The following is a 17,701-nucleotide window of genomic DNA, read 5'->3' on the forward strand; positions in this document are numbered from 1 at the left end:
CCACCAAGATTGAAACCACCGAATAAATCTTGAGATATAAATGAAAAATATGCAATCATGTAATTTTTTTGCTCGAGAATTCAAAATTGGTGCTTGTGGTGAAAGTTAACAAATTAAATTTGTTACCTACAAATTGAGGGCATTGTAGTTATAGACATGCCTAATCATAAATATCTATTATTTGGTAGAACCTATCCTTGAGCATATATGATGTTCAATATTACACTCAAGATTGAGCACTACATCAAACTGATAAATCACACTCCTAGAAGTGCAACTACTATGGTATAAATGAAGTGACAAATAGTTTAGGTAATTCCACATACAAGTTCTCATATAACCTATTGAAACCAAACAAACACCAACTGTATATTTTTGCTTTAGCACTAGAACCCCATTTTTACTAGGTTTGATTATGATTTTGAGTTGATGAAGCTTAGGACTAAAAAGCTAACCAACACCAATAGGGTACTCAAATTTGACACATGGTTGGTCAAAATTTCTCCAATTGTGGCAAGAAAAGGGAATAGTCATGATCCACAATAAACTCTCTTTAGTGTAATTGATAATAGGATCTTATCCTACCCTATTAAGCATCTACTCTAAAGGTGGGTTTAAATCAAACTTAAAAATGGTATGGCTTGAGAACACTGAAGAGATCAATCTGGACTACAATCTAAAATTATATGATTTCTTACAAACTTGATGATTTATGTTATGTACACAAAAGATGATTGTTTTGCAATTAAAGTCCAAAGTTAAACTAACGCTGAATCAAGTGTTTGTAGATCGATTTATGCTAAAACTACATACATAGTTTCACTTGTACATCTTATTTACACAAACTAAAACATAAAAAAATGGTCTCCTTTGGCCTATCCTTAGAAGACTCTAGATAAAATGCCATGTTTTATCTCATAGATTTGAGTGTGCTCCAAGTCTTTTAGAAAACCACCCATGTCATAAATTAAGATAAATATTAGGAATGCATATGAGTACATTACAAAATTTGATTTTGTAAAAAACAAGCAAAATCTACCACAAATCAACCATTCACAAAATAAAATTTATTTACAACCACATAAGGCACAATTGAGCACTATTTCACTGATCAACACTTAAAATTGACCACAAAATTATTATAGATCACAACATTGCCAGTTAAGCAATACTATTTCCTAAATAAATTTTCTACACCAAAATATTTAACTTTAAAATCCTCTTTAGTCCCAAAGAAAAGAAAAAATGACCATTCATGACACTCACACCTTAGTGTCAGTCCCAGATTAAGCACAAATTGATAGGATTACACATGGAAAGATTTACAACTTTATGATTGTGTTCCAACAAGCTAAGTTGTGGTAATACCTAAAATATGGTCCATAATCATGGACACATTTTTGAACAATGACTTCCTCTTGGAAGTACGTATTTTAAAATTTACACAAATTGCTTTACATTATCTATCAAAATAACATTGAGAAATTTGTATCTATGCTCCAACCGAAGTAAAATTCAGTAATATCTAAAACAAGTGGGAGCAAGTACTTGCAACGAAGATTGCTTGTGGGCACCACACAATGTGGGCATAACAAGTGGCATAACAAGGAAGTCGTTTAAGGTAGGTGACATATACAAGAAGCCCACTTTGAAACCAACCCTCCATAGTTGAAAAAAGAGAAAACATATCTATGCCTCAAGTCCCTAGGGTTTGGACTTCAATTCTCTTGGCTTGATTCATGTATTTATGACACTCTGACTATAGATAAACTTTAATGGCTCTAGAGCTACATAATGTTGCAATCTACAAGTTGTGTTGATTGGAAAAACAAATGTCCATGTTTTAAATCTCTATAGGATATTCACAATGAAAATACGTTTCAATGGGGTGAGTGCACCTCCTATAACAAAATATGCTCTTTACAGAAGGAGGAGAAGCAAATGTTGCCTATATGTGTGTCTCCTTGTCCTCTTTCCCCTTACAAATTTTTTATTGTAATTAATTGAGCATTTTTCATGTCATCGTTGTCTTAAATAAGGGTTTGTTCTTCTTCCTAAGAAAGACAGGTGAATTACTTCATTTAAGGGGTATGTGCAGTTCTAGTAAAATTTGTTTGGCTTGGTTCACCCTAAAATTATAACACTATGACTTGAGTGTAAAAGACAAAATCACTTTTTTTTTATTACCAACAAAGTTTATTTATTTTTTGGCATTCGATATGATGTAAAACCAATGACTTCCCACTTATAATAGCCTATCAACTAAATATAGAGTATTATATGTATTCTAACCAGTTGTAAGATTTGATATTGATAGCCATCACAATCACCCTAAACCATGACCAAAAACTACAATTAGTAACAATTATTTTCATGTGCGAAACAACTTCTACCCTATATAATACTAATAAGTCCAACTCAACAATTTAAAAAAAAAAAAAAAAACTTTTATATGTATAAATATAAATAATAATTGATATCACTATTTAACTTGCTTACAAAATATCTCCTACTTATAAATAATAATTAACAAATAAATTAACAACCTAACTTTCAAAATAAACTACATTATTTCTTAAATAATAAAATAATAATTACAGTAACAAAATTGTTTGAAAATAGACATAAAATTACACAAAGAATCGGTATCAAGTATGAACACACAAATTCACATTTTCAAATAAAAATTCAGGAGACTTTACTCCATTGACGCTGTCCTGAGTACGATTTGTATTTCAAGAGTCAATTCAGCCAGAGAAGCGACTTGGCTTTATGATGGTTGCGTGTATCGCGTGAAATATGTCTGGGGGACATAAATCACGGTGGTTAACCAAATAATATGGTCAAATTGGCTCCTTAAACAAAACTGTAATCCCACGGCCAGAAACGATCCACGCAATTTGGATCAATGAATGCAAGCATACAAGGAAGAGAAAGTTAAATGTGGAGGGATAATTAATCGATCCAGAGCGAGTAGAAACGAGAGCAGATGAAGATGAAGGTGCAGTGCGACGTGTGTGAAAAAGCAGAGGCGACTCTTATGTGTATTGCAGATGAGGCCGCTCTCTGTTCGCACTGTGATGATAAAGTCCACGCCGCCAACAAGCTCGCAAGCAAACACCAGAGGGTACCACTTATCTCCCCTTCTCATTTGCCCAAATGTGACATCTGCCAGGTATACACCACCTCTCTCTTTCTCTGTCTTCTGTAAACTAGGTTTTGGTCGGTCACGGTGAAATATAATTTTCAGATCCTTCTAGCCTTTCTTCATTCCTTCTTCGTGGATGATTTTACTTGACAGTGCCTCATAAATGAAGGGAAGTGAAAGAATAAGTAAGCCTTTATGATGGGGCAGTGGTTCTGTCGGAAAGCCCCTAATGGCTCATCCTATATGCTATTGAAACAGAACCTCGTGTATGCCATGGCAGGAGAAGAATGCATATTTTTTCTGTGTGGAGGATCGAGCTCTGTTGTGCAGGCAGTGTGATGTTTCAATACATTCTGCTAACCATCTTGTAGCTGCCCATCAAAGATTGCTTGTGACGGGAATCAAGGTTGGTCTTGATCCCATCAAAAGCAGATCTGGTGAGAAGGCAGAGACTGGGTTGAAAGAAGTTAGTGCAAGTGCAATGAACAAGGGTCACAAGGGTCCAGGGACAGCGCACAAGGTTCCAGGGACAACGCACAAGGGCCCAGGCGTAAAAACAGGAGCAGCTACCGTCGCCGAACATATTTCTGAATCATTACCAGGCTGGCGAATGGATGAATACTTCCTTCTTCCTTACTTAGAAAATGGTTTTGGTTTTGATGAGCCAGGGTCTTCCAAGGTATTTATCACTGCTGACACGTCTTGTTTTTTATTTTCTTGTTAAGCAGCCATTCATGTTTGTAGCTGAGGAGTAAATAAATAAATCAGCAGACTTAAAAGAGAGAACTTCTGCTACAGAACAAAAGAAATAAAAAGAGAGTACGGAAGCAAACTGTAAATTTGCAACTGTAAATAAAACTGATTTTATTGATAGATCAAATGTGATTACCGTGCCTCTACTTATAGAGGTACTTCAACATCTATACGCTGACTACTAGAGACTGAAAGAAGGCTCCAAAACTCATACGTGGAGACACAGTCCACCATTTTATTAGGAAAAATCGTTCAACTGTTGACTAGTTTATAGGGCACGTATAACAGATTTACATAGTCACTTATACAGTAGTATACTTTGAAGGAAAAATTGATTTAAACTAGCTGTTTCCCTTAATTTCTACGGTTAATGATTCTTTATGTGGGATCAGATGGCTAAGTTCTGTGAAATGTAACAAGGTTCGAAGTCTGAAAAATTTGGTTATAGGCAAAGTTTGGTAAATATATCAGCAACTTGATCTTCAGTGCTGCAAAAGTGTAGGTCTACCACTTCATTTTCTATTTCCGAACAATGTGATAATAATCTTCAATATGTTTGGACCTGACATGATATACAAGTTTTTTGGCAAATTGGATGGTGCTTTGATTATTGCAAAATATAGTAGTTGGACAAGTTTGTTGATGATGTATCTCTTCAAGTAGTCTTTTAAGTCATAGAGCTTCTTGAGATGCCTTTGATGCTCACATATATTTTGCCTGCATGGATGATAGTGACACTGCAAGTCATATAGAAGTCATTTTAGCAATTGGAGCAAATGCTTCAGAATAATTAATATGTTTTGTTTGTGAGAAATTATGGGCTACTAACCTTGCCTTGTATCTTTCTACAATGCCATCTGATGTGAATTTTGTTTTGTAAGTCCATTTGTAACTAACCACATTCTTTCCTTCTGGAAGGGTTGTCATTCCCAAGTTCCATTCTTCAACAAAGAGTTGTAATCTTCTTGTGTAGCTGCTTCCCTTTCAAAATTTCCCTTTGCTTCCTCAAATGTGATTGGAGTATCAACCTGCAACACCTTAGCCATAAGAGCATAGTTAGAAAATAATTCTTAGGGCCCTCTTGATAGACTTCTTGAATGCCTCTAGTCTTCCTCATGTCTTCATCATCACACTACTTGATTCTTCAACCTGCATTTCTTCTCCTTTGGTAATAGATGACAATACTTTGATTTGAATCGTTATTATCAATAGGTTTATCTTCTAGGAAAACTGGAAAATGGGAAAATGTAGGAGATTATCACTTTCAACATCTTCATCAAACCATATATTTCTTTTAATATGAATTTTCCTTGTATCAGGCTTATACAATCTATATCCTATTGACTCTTCACTATATTCCACCATTATATACTACTCACTTTTTCTTTCTAACTTGCTCCTTCCATTCATAATGTGAAAGTTACATGCAATCCAAAAATGCGGAAATGAAATATAGTAGGCTTTCTTCCACCTCATGCCTCTCTGTCTGTTATGTTTATAACTGCTTTTGTTGTTCTATTTAAAATTAAATGCTTCTAGTTCTACTCTTTCTTTCTTTATACCTTTTTTTTGAGATGAGTAAGAGACAGTTGATTCTTTCTTTATACCATTTTGTTTATAAAACTCCAAAAAAACTTTATTTATATATTTAGTTCCTTTATCTGTCTTTATGATCTTTAAGCATTTCTCACTTTGCTTTTTAGTCAAATAATTAAACTCTTTGTTGAGGTATTAAACATTGTTTTCTACAATTGTAACAACACTGTCATTGTTATTGGTGTGTTCCAAATGTAGATTTGAATCTCATATAAATATGAGAGGAGACATGAAGAGACATGTCTCTAAGGTTTAGTCATCATTTAATTAATATATTAAAAATAATAATTTGTATTTTATATATATATATATATGTATTATATACTAATATATATAATAATATATATTTATTTAACATGAATAAGTATATATAGGAAATGATGATTTACCTTTAACAACAATGTATCTCAGATTAAAAATAATCCAATTGAAGCTACGACTTTAACTCTCCCTCTTAGCTACGGAGGATTTATAGAACACATTATGCTCTCAAGCATATGGAAAGATATCATCTCAATATGATATTTTTTGGAATGGCATATCAACATATATCCATCAACTTAGATTCAACAAGCAATGTCAATCATATAATGTTTGTCATACTTACATTATTTTGGGATGTGCATTGGCACCAAATCCTTGATGCCTACCAAAAGAATATGTTATATCTTAGTAGGATATGAGTTATTTGATTTTCGACACTCCAGGACGACTAGTTAATGAAGTCGATCAAATAACTAGAAATCACTATGTCATGAACTCTATCATGACAAGTATCATGATATCCGACAATCCAGACAACTTAATGAAGTCTGATCGTGACATGTTTAGTATCATGACTTCCAACACTCTGGGACAACAACCTAATGAAGTCTGTAATGATAACAGGTCTACCATTTATAAGATTGCCACCTTACAATGGTTGCCTTTTGTTTATACATGTCATGGAAGATCCTCAGCTTTCATTACATATCATATGCAAAATAGTAGCCACCATGAACCGAGTCAGAGGGTGGTACAAGGGCTTTCACCTCAATTCTCTCTCACAAAGAAGAATGCATTCCAAGGAATTTCACTTCGAACTTTTCTCTTGTAGAGAAGAGATCACGCTTCAAATTTCTCCCTTTGAACAAAAATCTTAGGGAGTCAAGTCCTCTAGTTACTCCCTTAGAGCTTTCTTCTCCTAAGGATGCCTATCGAACTCCCTCTGAATCTGATATCAAACTTTCGACTTTCTGGTGATAAGTTGTTATTTCATCATGATGTATACAAGGTTAGGCCTATCAAAATCATGTAGTCATGCACATGTATTTTTAGACTCCCTTTGAGTATCAATCTTTAGAGCTCTTATGTTGTCTTTGAAGAATTGTCAGACACCCTCTTATTGGAAGAATACTCATATCTCAATCATCAAGGATATTCGCATCAAATGTCTCATTTTATCTAGCATGAACTTTATATGAGTAATAGCTTCTTTTGGAACTACTGTCATAAGATTGAGTCTGAACAATATTTGGTAAGGTACCAACCTTTTTTTCCTGCAAGAACATCCCTAGACATAAAGGAAAAGTTCAAGACAAATAACTCTTATAGTATGTCTAGAATTACAATTAAGAGAGAGACTACAATGAGTAGATAAATGTAAAAAATAAGAATACTTTTCTGCACGAAGGTTCATATACATTTGAGAATGGAATATCTCCTTTCTAAAGATATATTCCCCTACAATGTCAAATTCCCACTTATTCCATTTTATAGAATTTTTTTTTAGTCACTATAAGGTCCAATGAGAGACAATCATGCGTGAGCGATATCAACCTCTAACATTGTTAGTTTTCAACCTCAAATCCTTTCAATTTGTAGTCTCCTTAAAATATTTCTACCTCATATTGTCTGGTCTGCTGATAGATGATAGTAGTAGAGACCTCCAAAGTCAATCAGCTTGAATTTATGCCTTCCTCCTTATATTGCATTCCATAGGTCAATATAGTTAAATCCTATAAGTGATCCGCGTGGAGAATATCCTCTCTTACCCTGATTGCAACTAATGAGGGCCACGATAAAGTTTACATTTTCTGTTGAACTTTCTTGGCCTTTTGGATATGATAGGTTGTGTTCTCAAAACATACTCGACATATTTATTCATAATTAACTCTTTTCCTCTAATAACATCCTTAAGGAGATAATGACCTTTTAACTTATTATTAATGATAATTGTTATTCCCCTAGTTACCGGATTCGTGCCTTAACCCTCGGATCCGGATTCGAGTCCGATTCGGATCTGGATCCGCTTATGGATCCTTGAGGATCCGGGCAGGATCCTTAATTGGATCCACAGGCAGGATTAAGGATCCTGCCCGGATCCTCAAGGATCCACGCGCGGATCCGCGTGAATCCACGGCAAGGTCAAAAAAAATTTGCAAAAAAGTGGGAATTGTAGTTTCATATTTTAACCTGCCAACATTTTCAACCACCAACACCTCTTTTAGCAGTCAATTTTGTGTCGACTCCAAACACTGACACAAAGCACTTTCAATATGGTATCAATGTGACTTTCATTCTGGAAAGAGAAGGCAGGACCGTTGACATAGACTGACAGCAGCTGCTGGTGTTACTGGTACATAGACTGACAGCAGCTGCTGGTGTTACTGGTACTGTTGACTGTAATGGCTGGAAGGACTGTCAAAGGCTTTGTCCAGTCGTTTCTGGAAGAATTTTTTTAGCAGGTATGTTAACCTTATTGATCTTCATCTTCCCATTGGTGCTGAGTCAGACAGCACTTGCTGTCTTCAACATTTGGGAACCACTGCAAATGAATTTGTATTTGAACAAGCGTCCTAATGCAAGATCATTATAATGCATATATATATATATGCACGAATCCTCCACGAATCATAATTGGAAAAAAAAAAAATCCCCGAATCCACGGATCGGATCCCGTGCCCGAATCGGATTCTTGGCACGAATCGGTAACTAAGGACTTATTCCTGATGTGGTACTTACAATCATCATCCTTAATCACTCCTATAAAGTTATAAATTCCTTGTTAACCACAATAAATCATAACTCGACAGGTACTTCCATTCCTTGTTAATATTGTATAGACCTTCTCAGCTTGGTCTGTCTGTTATTAATAATCAAATAGAATCCTTATGTTTCTGACTTTGAGATAATTAATTTGTTACAAGCATGAGTTGCCATGAATCATCTATGTTTGGTGTTAATTTATATCATAACATGTGCAATGTATGAAGTACTGATTTCTTTGGGAGCAATATACTTGATTTTGTGTCTGATATTTTGATGGCTATAACTTGCTATCAATATGGATGACGTGCCTGATCTGAAGCTTCAATCTTTGCATTCAGTAAAGCTTCAAGGACTCGTTCCCCACACTAACATAAAGCTCTAATCCATCATGTTTCACAAGGCAGGAAAATATCTCCAGAATATGTACTAAATTTTGGCATTTCAAAACATGGTAAAAGAATCATGTTGCTTCAGAAATATCACTGCTGCAGGTGATATGTACTAAATTTTGGCATTTCAAAACATGGTAAAAGAATCATGTTGCTTCAGAAATATCACTGCTGCAGGTGATATGTACTAAATTTTGGGATTTCAAAAAATGGTAAAAGAATCATGTTGCTTCAGAAATATCACTGCTGCAGGTGATTCTGCTATGCAATTTGAAGGTTCATTAACAACTGCAACTTTCACATCTATTTTGGATGTTACTACAGTTATAAATTTGTCAGCAGATATAGATGTAGAAATATTAGTTGATGTCACATAATATGTGGTTTTCTGCAGATGTTGGTGCAACCAACAAAGATGTAGACACGACTCAGTTGTGTATAAATTTGTAACTAATGTAACCATTTTTGCTAAAACAACTCTAAAAAGAGAAGGTGAGACCGAGCATGTCAATGGTATAACTGCCACCACTGCAGACCATTGTTGCTTGTACTCCCTGGCTCCGAAATGCCTACATTTTCTCTGGCATAGTCCACTTTGACTGTTTTGTTACCTTGTTATAGTAATACTGTCGTCCATCTCATCACAGAATCTTCCTTGATAAATGTTTTGGGCTGAATTAAATATTTCCATTATCTAGACTCCCATTTATGTGCATACACGATGTCAAACATCTCAATAATAAAATATTATTGGTCTAAATGCTTTACACGCAAAAACATTAATTCTTTGTTCTAATAAGTACATAGCTCCACAGAAATATATTGATCGACGTTTGAACATCTTCAGATTATTAGACTCACGATGATATAAGGACCTGAATGTTTCCTAAGTCCACATAAATCCTTCCTCCTCACTGTCGACTTAAGATAACTTCAAGTGATAATTTCAGCTTCCACATTTCACTATTGTGGAATGAATTAAATCCATTATATCCCAGGTGCTGTCTAATAATAGGTAATCTTTGTCCCGATTCAAGGGAGATTTCTCTTTCATTCGTGTCTCTTATTAAACCATTATTTAGATGGATGTTGCTCATTATTTTTACTATCAAATACCACTGTATGCCACATCACCACATTCTACTTACCTCGTGGGCTTTGTCTCCTTGTTACGTCTTCCTATCTCTTGCTTTGACATTGGCAACTTCAGTGAGTATTGATTCGCTGACTGGATGAGTCCTATTCACTTGGAAACCTCCATTATACATGCCACATGGTAAAAAGACTTGCTTATTTGTTTTACCATTCACATATCCTGTAACCAAATAGGCGAAATCATCCATCACGAAACATATATATTCTTAAAATTACGAGGTGACGAATGGTATCACCCTTTTGACTGTATTTGATCTTTAGTAACGAATTCTCCTTTTTACGTATGGTCTACTTCATTGTATGGTACAGGACTATTATAATCATTATGCTACATTCGATGACAATTTTCTTAGCTCTTATATGAGTTTATCGGACGAGGTCATCAAATAATTATAAATTTTATACTTCCTCTCCCCAGTGTTGGTTACCATTAACAGTATTATAGATCTGTCTGCCAGTTACACAATCGTTTTTACAACCTCCACCGTAATAAAGAAACCCCATAACCCTCGCAGATTTATGTAGAGACCATGATGTACTAATAATTTTGAGGTGAATTCAATGAACATAGTCTAGGGACTTCTATTAGTGTAGTAAGTTCGAGCGCTATTCAGCATTAACCCATAAGTCTCTACTAGCGAAATCATATTGTATGCAATTCCCTTGATGACCAGTAGCTGTCCAATGGTAAAATTCTATAAACCACAATCCAAGAATTATTACGGATCAAGATATATACAAAGGTATGTGCAAATCGGCCCTGTTCACATCCTCGTTAACTTTCCTACACGATTCCTTCCGCAACGCGTGCACTTGCAGAGACCAGCCACAAAGTCCTGGGTGTTAAAAAAATAAAAATCCTTCACTCTTATTTGATCCTTATGCAACATGCTTCTTGGGTCTGATCATTTTCTTTTCCTATTTGATTCAACTGCTCACATTTGCAGCTTGGCTCTGATACCATGTTGAGGTATTAAAGATCATTTTTTGCAAATATAATAACACTACCATTGTTATTGGTGTGTTCCAAATGAAGATTTGAATCTCATATAAATATGAGAAGAAGAGACATGTCATGAAGAGTCATGTCTCTAGGATTTAATCATAATTTAATTAGTATATTAAAAATAATAATTTGTATTTTATATATATATATGTATATGTATATGTATATGTATATGTATTATATACTAATATAGTATGTATATATATATATATAAAATAATATATATTTATATAACATGAAAAGTATATATAGGAAATGATGATTTTACCAATAACAACAATGTATATCTTATCCAATTAATCCAACTGAAGCTACAACTTTAGCACTCTTTAAAGTTATGGAATAATCTTTCTTCTTTTGTAAAAAATATATGCGGATTCTTTAAGTATAATCATTTATGAATGTGATTCATACTTGACAATAGTGCACACATCTTTATTTCCAATAAATTTATAAAATTTATATAATCCATTCTCTACTTTACCCATTGCACTTCATAATTATTGTTCACATCTTTGACTAAACATTTATCATTATAAAACTCTATTTTATATCCTTGATTGGCAATTTGAAATAAAGAAGAAGATTTATTCTTAATTCAAGAATAAGCTTTACATTTGTAAACATTTCATTGTTCAGTTGGACATTTGCTTCCCAGTACTTCTAAATCACTATTATCTCCCAATTGCATTTTTCACCATTTCTTTCATTTTACGATTCAAATTTCTCCTTATTGTATGACATATGTTGTTTAGCACCAGAATCAATTATCCATCCAAACTTAAAAAGAACTATTTTCTTTTAAGTGCGTCGAAGAAAACATCTATTTTACAATCAAATGATTTTGTAGACTTCTATTATCTTTTCTTCACCGCCAATCCTTTTGCAACATTCATTTGCTTAATGTCCTTGTTTATCACAATAATTACATTTCCACTTAACTATTTGGATTCTTAAATAAAACATTTTTATCTCCATACATCTAATTCCTTTCTTTAGATTAATTATCTTGTGCCTTTTTATGACATTGTTCTCCTTTCATTATAAATGCTTGAGACTCAGATTCAATAGTAAATGCTTCTGTTTCTTTTATTTGATGATTCTCTTCCTGGATTAACTTAGCACATAACTCATGGGATTTAATACTTTTTAATTTATCAATAGTATCAAGTCTCTTTATAAATTATTGAAAAGATCCTGGAAGACTGTAATATTATATGCACAAAATCTTTATCATCTATATTCTTTCTAAGTGGAACCAACTCATTCTTCTTTTTTCTTTAATTTGCTTAAATGAGAGACTATTTCTTATGAATTTGATAATTTCATATTGTACAACTCTGTGGTGACAGATATGACCCATATATCATCTGAATTTTGATTTAATTTTTAAAAATTTCTCATACTTTCTCTCAACCTCTTTCATTTTGAACTTCTGGAAAGACTTTTTCTGAAAGTGTAAACTTGATTAAAGCTGCTGCCTTCTGTCTTTTATATCCCAATCCGCTTGTTCTCTTCTAAGATCTGCTGGACTATGTTCACTGCCAATAACAATATCATAACAATTCTGAAATGTTAGAACTATGTTCACTACCAATAACAATATCATAACAATCTTGAAGTGTAAGAGACATCTCTATTTGTGAGATCCAATCATAGTAATATTTTCCATTTAACTTTACTGGGGCAGAGTAACACCAAGAGAATCCGTTATATGAACTTTTTTAGATGAGGAAAAAAAGCAGAATCTTCAATTCTCAAATCAGCAATTGAAAAAATCTCACTAATAGGTATATAAATTATTTGACACATGAAAAGTTCTTGGTGCTGCTCAAACAGATTGGAACCTGTAGAAAAATTAGATGCATTTGGATAAGTTTATCGCTATGCCTAAAGGTTATTTGATGGACCTATTCTCCACTATCTACGAAAAACCAGGCTTATCAAGGGGGATCACTGTTAGAATAATTTAGAATAACTGAGAGGTGTGGGGGGGTGGTGAATCAGTTATCCTTAGGTCGAGATCTACCAATCCGTTTGTTCTCTTCTAAGATCTGCTGGACTATGTTTACTGCCGATAACAATATCATAACAATTCTGAAATGTTAAAACTATGTTCACTACCAATAACAATATCATAACAATTCTGAAATGTTAAAACTATGTTCACTACCAATAACAATATCATAACAATCTTGAAGTGTAAGAGACATCTCAATTTATGAGATCCAATCATAGTAATTTTTTCCATTTAACTTTACTAGGGCAGAGTAACGCCAAGAGAATCCGTTATATCAACTTTTTTAGATGAGGAAAAAAATCAGAATCTTCAATTCTCAAATCAGCAATTGAAAAAATCTCACTAATATGTATATAAATTATTTGACACAAGAAAAGTCCTTGGTGCTGCTCAAACAGATTGGAACCTGTAGAAATTTTTAGTTTCACACAAAAACAAATCGGCGTATCACTGCACAAGGATCAGATTTTGCTCTGATACCATGATGAGAAACGAAATAAATGTGGATATATGACAGCAGGTTAAAAAAGAAAGGACCACTACAGAGTAAAAGGGAAAAAACAGAGATAAAATAGAAGCAAACTGTAAATTTGCAGCAGTATATAAAACTGATTCTGATGAAGATGTGATTACAGTACTTCTATTTATAGAGGTCCTTCAATGTCTATATGTTGGCCAATCTTGTATTCCTATGTGTCTGCTTAAGTATATTTTGTGCTTAAATTTAAGTAGTGTTCCCAAGACAATTTTACAGTGTGCAGAAATGATATTATAGAATCTTTAGCTATTTCTATGGAGCACCTATTATTTAGCAATTGAAATAAGCTTTGGAAAAGAGAAGGGGTGACTACTTATTGCCAAAAACACCACTGGCTCCAAAAACATTTTGTTCTCATTTTTAAAAAGATTTTATTTCTAATTTTTTTTATATGAACATATTATCCAATAAATTAATTCAAATTTCAAGTTTCCTGCTTAATACATATTCATGAAGCTATCAGCTCCACAATTATTTCCAAAAAATGTTGAACAATCACCACTAACCAAAATAAGCTAGACAGTAGCATGAGAACATGCTCTAATAGAAAATGAAAGAAGACTCCATAACTCTCATACATGCACTGAGAGGAACAGGTGGAGACACAGGCCACCGTTTTTTACGTAAAAAAGTTGAACTGTTAACTAGTTTATAGGGCATGTTAATAACACATTTACATAGTCAAACACCAACACAGTAGTTCTGTGTAACCGTGTGTATATGTGGAAGGAAGAATTGATTTAATCCACCAGTAGCATAATTCAGAAGGAGATGTGATAGCAGAAATGATGCCTTTATCAATATTCACTATGATAGGCTAGATTTTATAACTCTTGAATTTTCTGTCTGCCTTTCCCACCTTTTCCCACTTCGCCCCCCATCTGCTCCCCACCCTTTTCATTGCCCCTTTATGCCCTTCCCCGTATATATGAAAGTAAAATTCATTGCAGTCTAAAAGATGGTAAGTTTAATGAACGCTTGTTCCTTTCCCTTCAGTTTTGCGTGAGTCGCAAATAACATGGATATGCAAAAACTTTAAAGTCCCTGTTAAACTGTTTAACGCGTCTCTGCTTAATAGGTCCATATGTATGTTACGACTTTGAGTGTCGTAAATTGTAACACAAATTTTGATCTAGCAGAATACACATTACACTGTTACAAGATTCCTTTGTTGCTCGTGTCGTTTTCCTTGGTTATTTGTAGAGACCATATTTTTTTTAAGATGCTCTATATACACCTATATCTCTCTGTAGCATATTTTACAGTAGTTAAAGAATATTATCATTTTCTTGGTCATTTTCAAGATCCATTGCTCATCTGGCTGTTTCTGAAAAATTCTTACAGGCAGATAATGGCAATTTTGGAGATTACGAATGGAACACAAGTCCCTCTGGCGCAAAGGAATCTAATGTAGAAGAATATATAGCACAGGTGCCAGAGATTCCTTCTCCTCCCACTGCGTCTGGACTTTATTGGCCTCACAGACCTATCCCTCCAACTCAAGGCAAAAATAGCCAGGTCTTTGGCTTCTCTGAATTGTACAATGCTACTTTGGTCCCTGATATCGGATGTCAATCTTCTCCACCTGATTCTCCTCTGTCTAAGAGAAGAAAATTAGTGGCTTAACTGTTTATCTTCTAGCCTCAAGGGTTTTATCTTGTATATCTTTTTTAATCTTTGCTCTGTCAATCTTCAGATCTGCTAAGAGGTTATAGGGTCTGAGATGAAAGCAGAGCCTGCTTACCACATCACAACCGAAATGATTCTAACACCCATTCTGTGTAATAACTAGTCATTAGTCTCGTAACATTTTCTGCATCCAGGAGTTAAAATCATGTGGATTCTATTTTACAAATAGTACAGGGTAGAATTGAATTACGATGCATGGAATATTTTCAGCTCTCTGCTGCGTTGTGGGGTGAGTTTGATTGTACATTAGTAGAATCCCAACGTAACAGTTAAACAGTTCGTCACAACATCTGTGCTCCGATATTGTGCTGCATTGTTCATGTCTTTGTAAAATAATAATATTATGCTTGTATTTCTGCTAAGTTTAATATAATTGTGAAAGAAGACTTACGTTCTGCATCTGCACAATTTTTAAAATGTCTGTTTTCTATTACCTTCAAATCCTGATTATAATTTAATTGCCTATTTTCCTCTGAGATGGTTTCATCTTTGCTTATGTATAATGATCACAGACAGGCTGTCTTTCCTTATCAAACCTGAATAAGATGATCTAATGCGGTGCTACGTACGTAGGACATGCTTCCTTATCAAACCTGTATAAGATGATCTAATGGGGTGCGAGTTCCTACGTATGTAGCACACGCATTGGAAACCTAAACTAGCAGTTAGTTTTGTCTGGCTCTTTTTTTAATATATGATGTTCTAACATTTTCAGTAATGCTATTCAGATTTCTTGCATAATTCTTTTTTAATGATTCAAAACTTTCTTTTGAGTCCCATACAAAAGTCGTGTCATTAGCTACATATCTGTACGCTGTAATTTATATCCGTGTTTTCTTGTTTAACTTATATTACTGATATTTAATGTACAGATATTCAAATATGAGCGACACTTGTGCTGGCTCAAAGTTCCGATCTCAAAAGTTCAGATAGGATAGAGTAGGGACGACAAGGAAAACAAGTTCTGGGTATGGTTAGGGGAGTGTACCAGACGATAAGAAAATGGGTAGGAGGACCCACCAAAGTTGAGGAACGCCTGCATCCTCCCTCCCCACAACCCCTTTGACCCACCTCAAAAAAAGAAACATATAGTAGTTATTACGAGTCTGCCAGTATGTTATAATACGCATATTATTAATGAATCAACCAAATAAACATGGAAACGTCAAAGTGAATATATAATAATGGCTGAACAATTGTTTTTTGTTTTAGGAAGTAGTAACGAACATATTAAAATAAACTACAATGAAATCTGATTTATACTTTGAGTCATGACTATCCATCCATCCATCTCTTTATCTATATATGGGAGATTTGGTGATTTTGACTGTGATTGGTACTGATATCTCTAAAGGAATATACAGTATAGGTTTAATCCAAATGTGCATACATCAATATTGAGTTCAGCTCATGCTTGGGGAGTTCTGGTTCCGACAACTCTATTGAACTATTAGCCCTGTTTCCCCTTATGCTCTTAGATTGTTGAATTAGTTCTCGAGTCTCTGCCCTTTGGCGGAAGTGTTTGCCGGATATTTGAAGAGGGGTCTAGAAGGGACAGGAAGCAAAAGAAGTCTAAAATTTGGTTCTTTGATGTAGGTGCTTTCCAAGTTGAAAATCTTTTGCTTCTACACTAGAAACTTGCTTCTCAAACAACTTTTCTTGCCTTCACATGTTTAAATCTTCCATTTTGTCTATGGGTTGCAAGATGATTTTAATTTGGACTTGGAATTACTTACTTTGTTTGGGATACAGTTATGCCCAGATAGATGTAACTAAATATGGGAGCATTTCTTAATGTTCCCAATAATGTGGAATGGAAGGAAGATGCTTACAAATCCCAGGAGTGCATCCCAAGAGACATAGCTACATATATTTGCAAGGTTTTTGACTAAGGGAGTAGTATACATATACCTGTCTGCCGGAGATGGCAGTTTCATCCAGCTTAAAGTCACGCCTCACTGGCGAAGGTCTTTCTTTCCTAGAGTCATGGATGTTTGAAGTTTAAATGAATTTACTTGCTACTTATAGAGAGCAATGGAGAATGGACGATTAAACAATTGTGTTTACATAGCATGAAGCTTGATTCTCTATATGTTTGAAACAGCAGTAGTCTATTATTAAACATTTATATCATTTATCCAACTTTAAACATTTATTTTGATTAGGTCAATGATGTAATATTCCATGCTGTAGTCTCTATTATGGCTACTTGCAGCTTAAACACCAAAGAAATTTGGGTATCCATGCAATCTTTTGGTGTCGAATGGTAGGAGATTACTTGCACAACATTTGCTGTTATAGGCCATTTTACAATTTCCAACTATAAATTTCAGTGTAAAAGTTCGTTGCCCAAAACACACGGCACCATGCCCTACGT

At 34.3% G+C, this 17,701-nt stretch overlaps 1 protein-coding gene across 2 annotated transcripts; it reads left to right on the forward strand.

The window, feature by feature from the left end:
- Positions 1 to 2,951: 2,951 nt before the first annotated feature.
- Positions 2,952 to 15,723, forward strand: LOC149567689 (B-box zinc finger protein 22-like). 2 transcript variants are annotated; one of them, XM_089820953.1, is made up of 3 exons: positions 2,952 to 3,175; positions 3,407 to 3,827; positions 14,980 to 15,723. In XM_089820953.1, exons 1-3 carry the CDS (start codon positions 3,054 to 3,056, stop codon positions 15,259 to 15,261), a joined length of 825 nt encoding a protein of 274 aa, XP_089677079.1. In that variant the 5' UTR covers positions 2,952 to 3,053; the 3' UTR covers positions 15,262 to 15,723. The 2 variants fall into 2 exon arrangements, with proteins under 2 accessions (XP_089677079.1, XP_089677078.1); XM_089820952.1 differs by having other exon boundaries at positions 3,429 to 3,827.
- Positions 15,724 to 17,701: the final 1,978 nt, after the last annotated feature.

Source organism: Cupressus sempervirens, chromosome 3, assembly GCF_028749045.1.
Source record: "Cupressus sempervirens isolate cs-2001-9-10 chromosome 3, ASM2874904v1, whole genome shotgun sequence".
NCBI classification, from domain to species: Eukaryota; Viridiplantae; Streptophyta; class Pinopsida; order Cupressales; family Cupressaceae; genus Cupressus; species Cupressus sempervirens.

Coding starts and splice junctions, on each gene's coding strand:
- LOC149567689 (XM_089820952.1), top strand. CDS start 2,990: ATGAAGATGAAGGTGCAGTGCGACGTGTGTGAAAAAGCAGAGGCGACT. Junction 3,176..3,428: donor CCAAATGTGACATCTGCCAG/GTATACACCACC, acceptor ATGCCATGGCAG/GAGAAGAATGCATATTTTTT. Junction 3,828..14,979: donor ATGAGCCAGGGTCTTCCAAG/GTATTTATCACT, acceptor AAATTCTTACAG/GCAGATAATGGCAATTTTGG.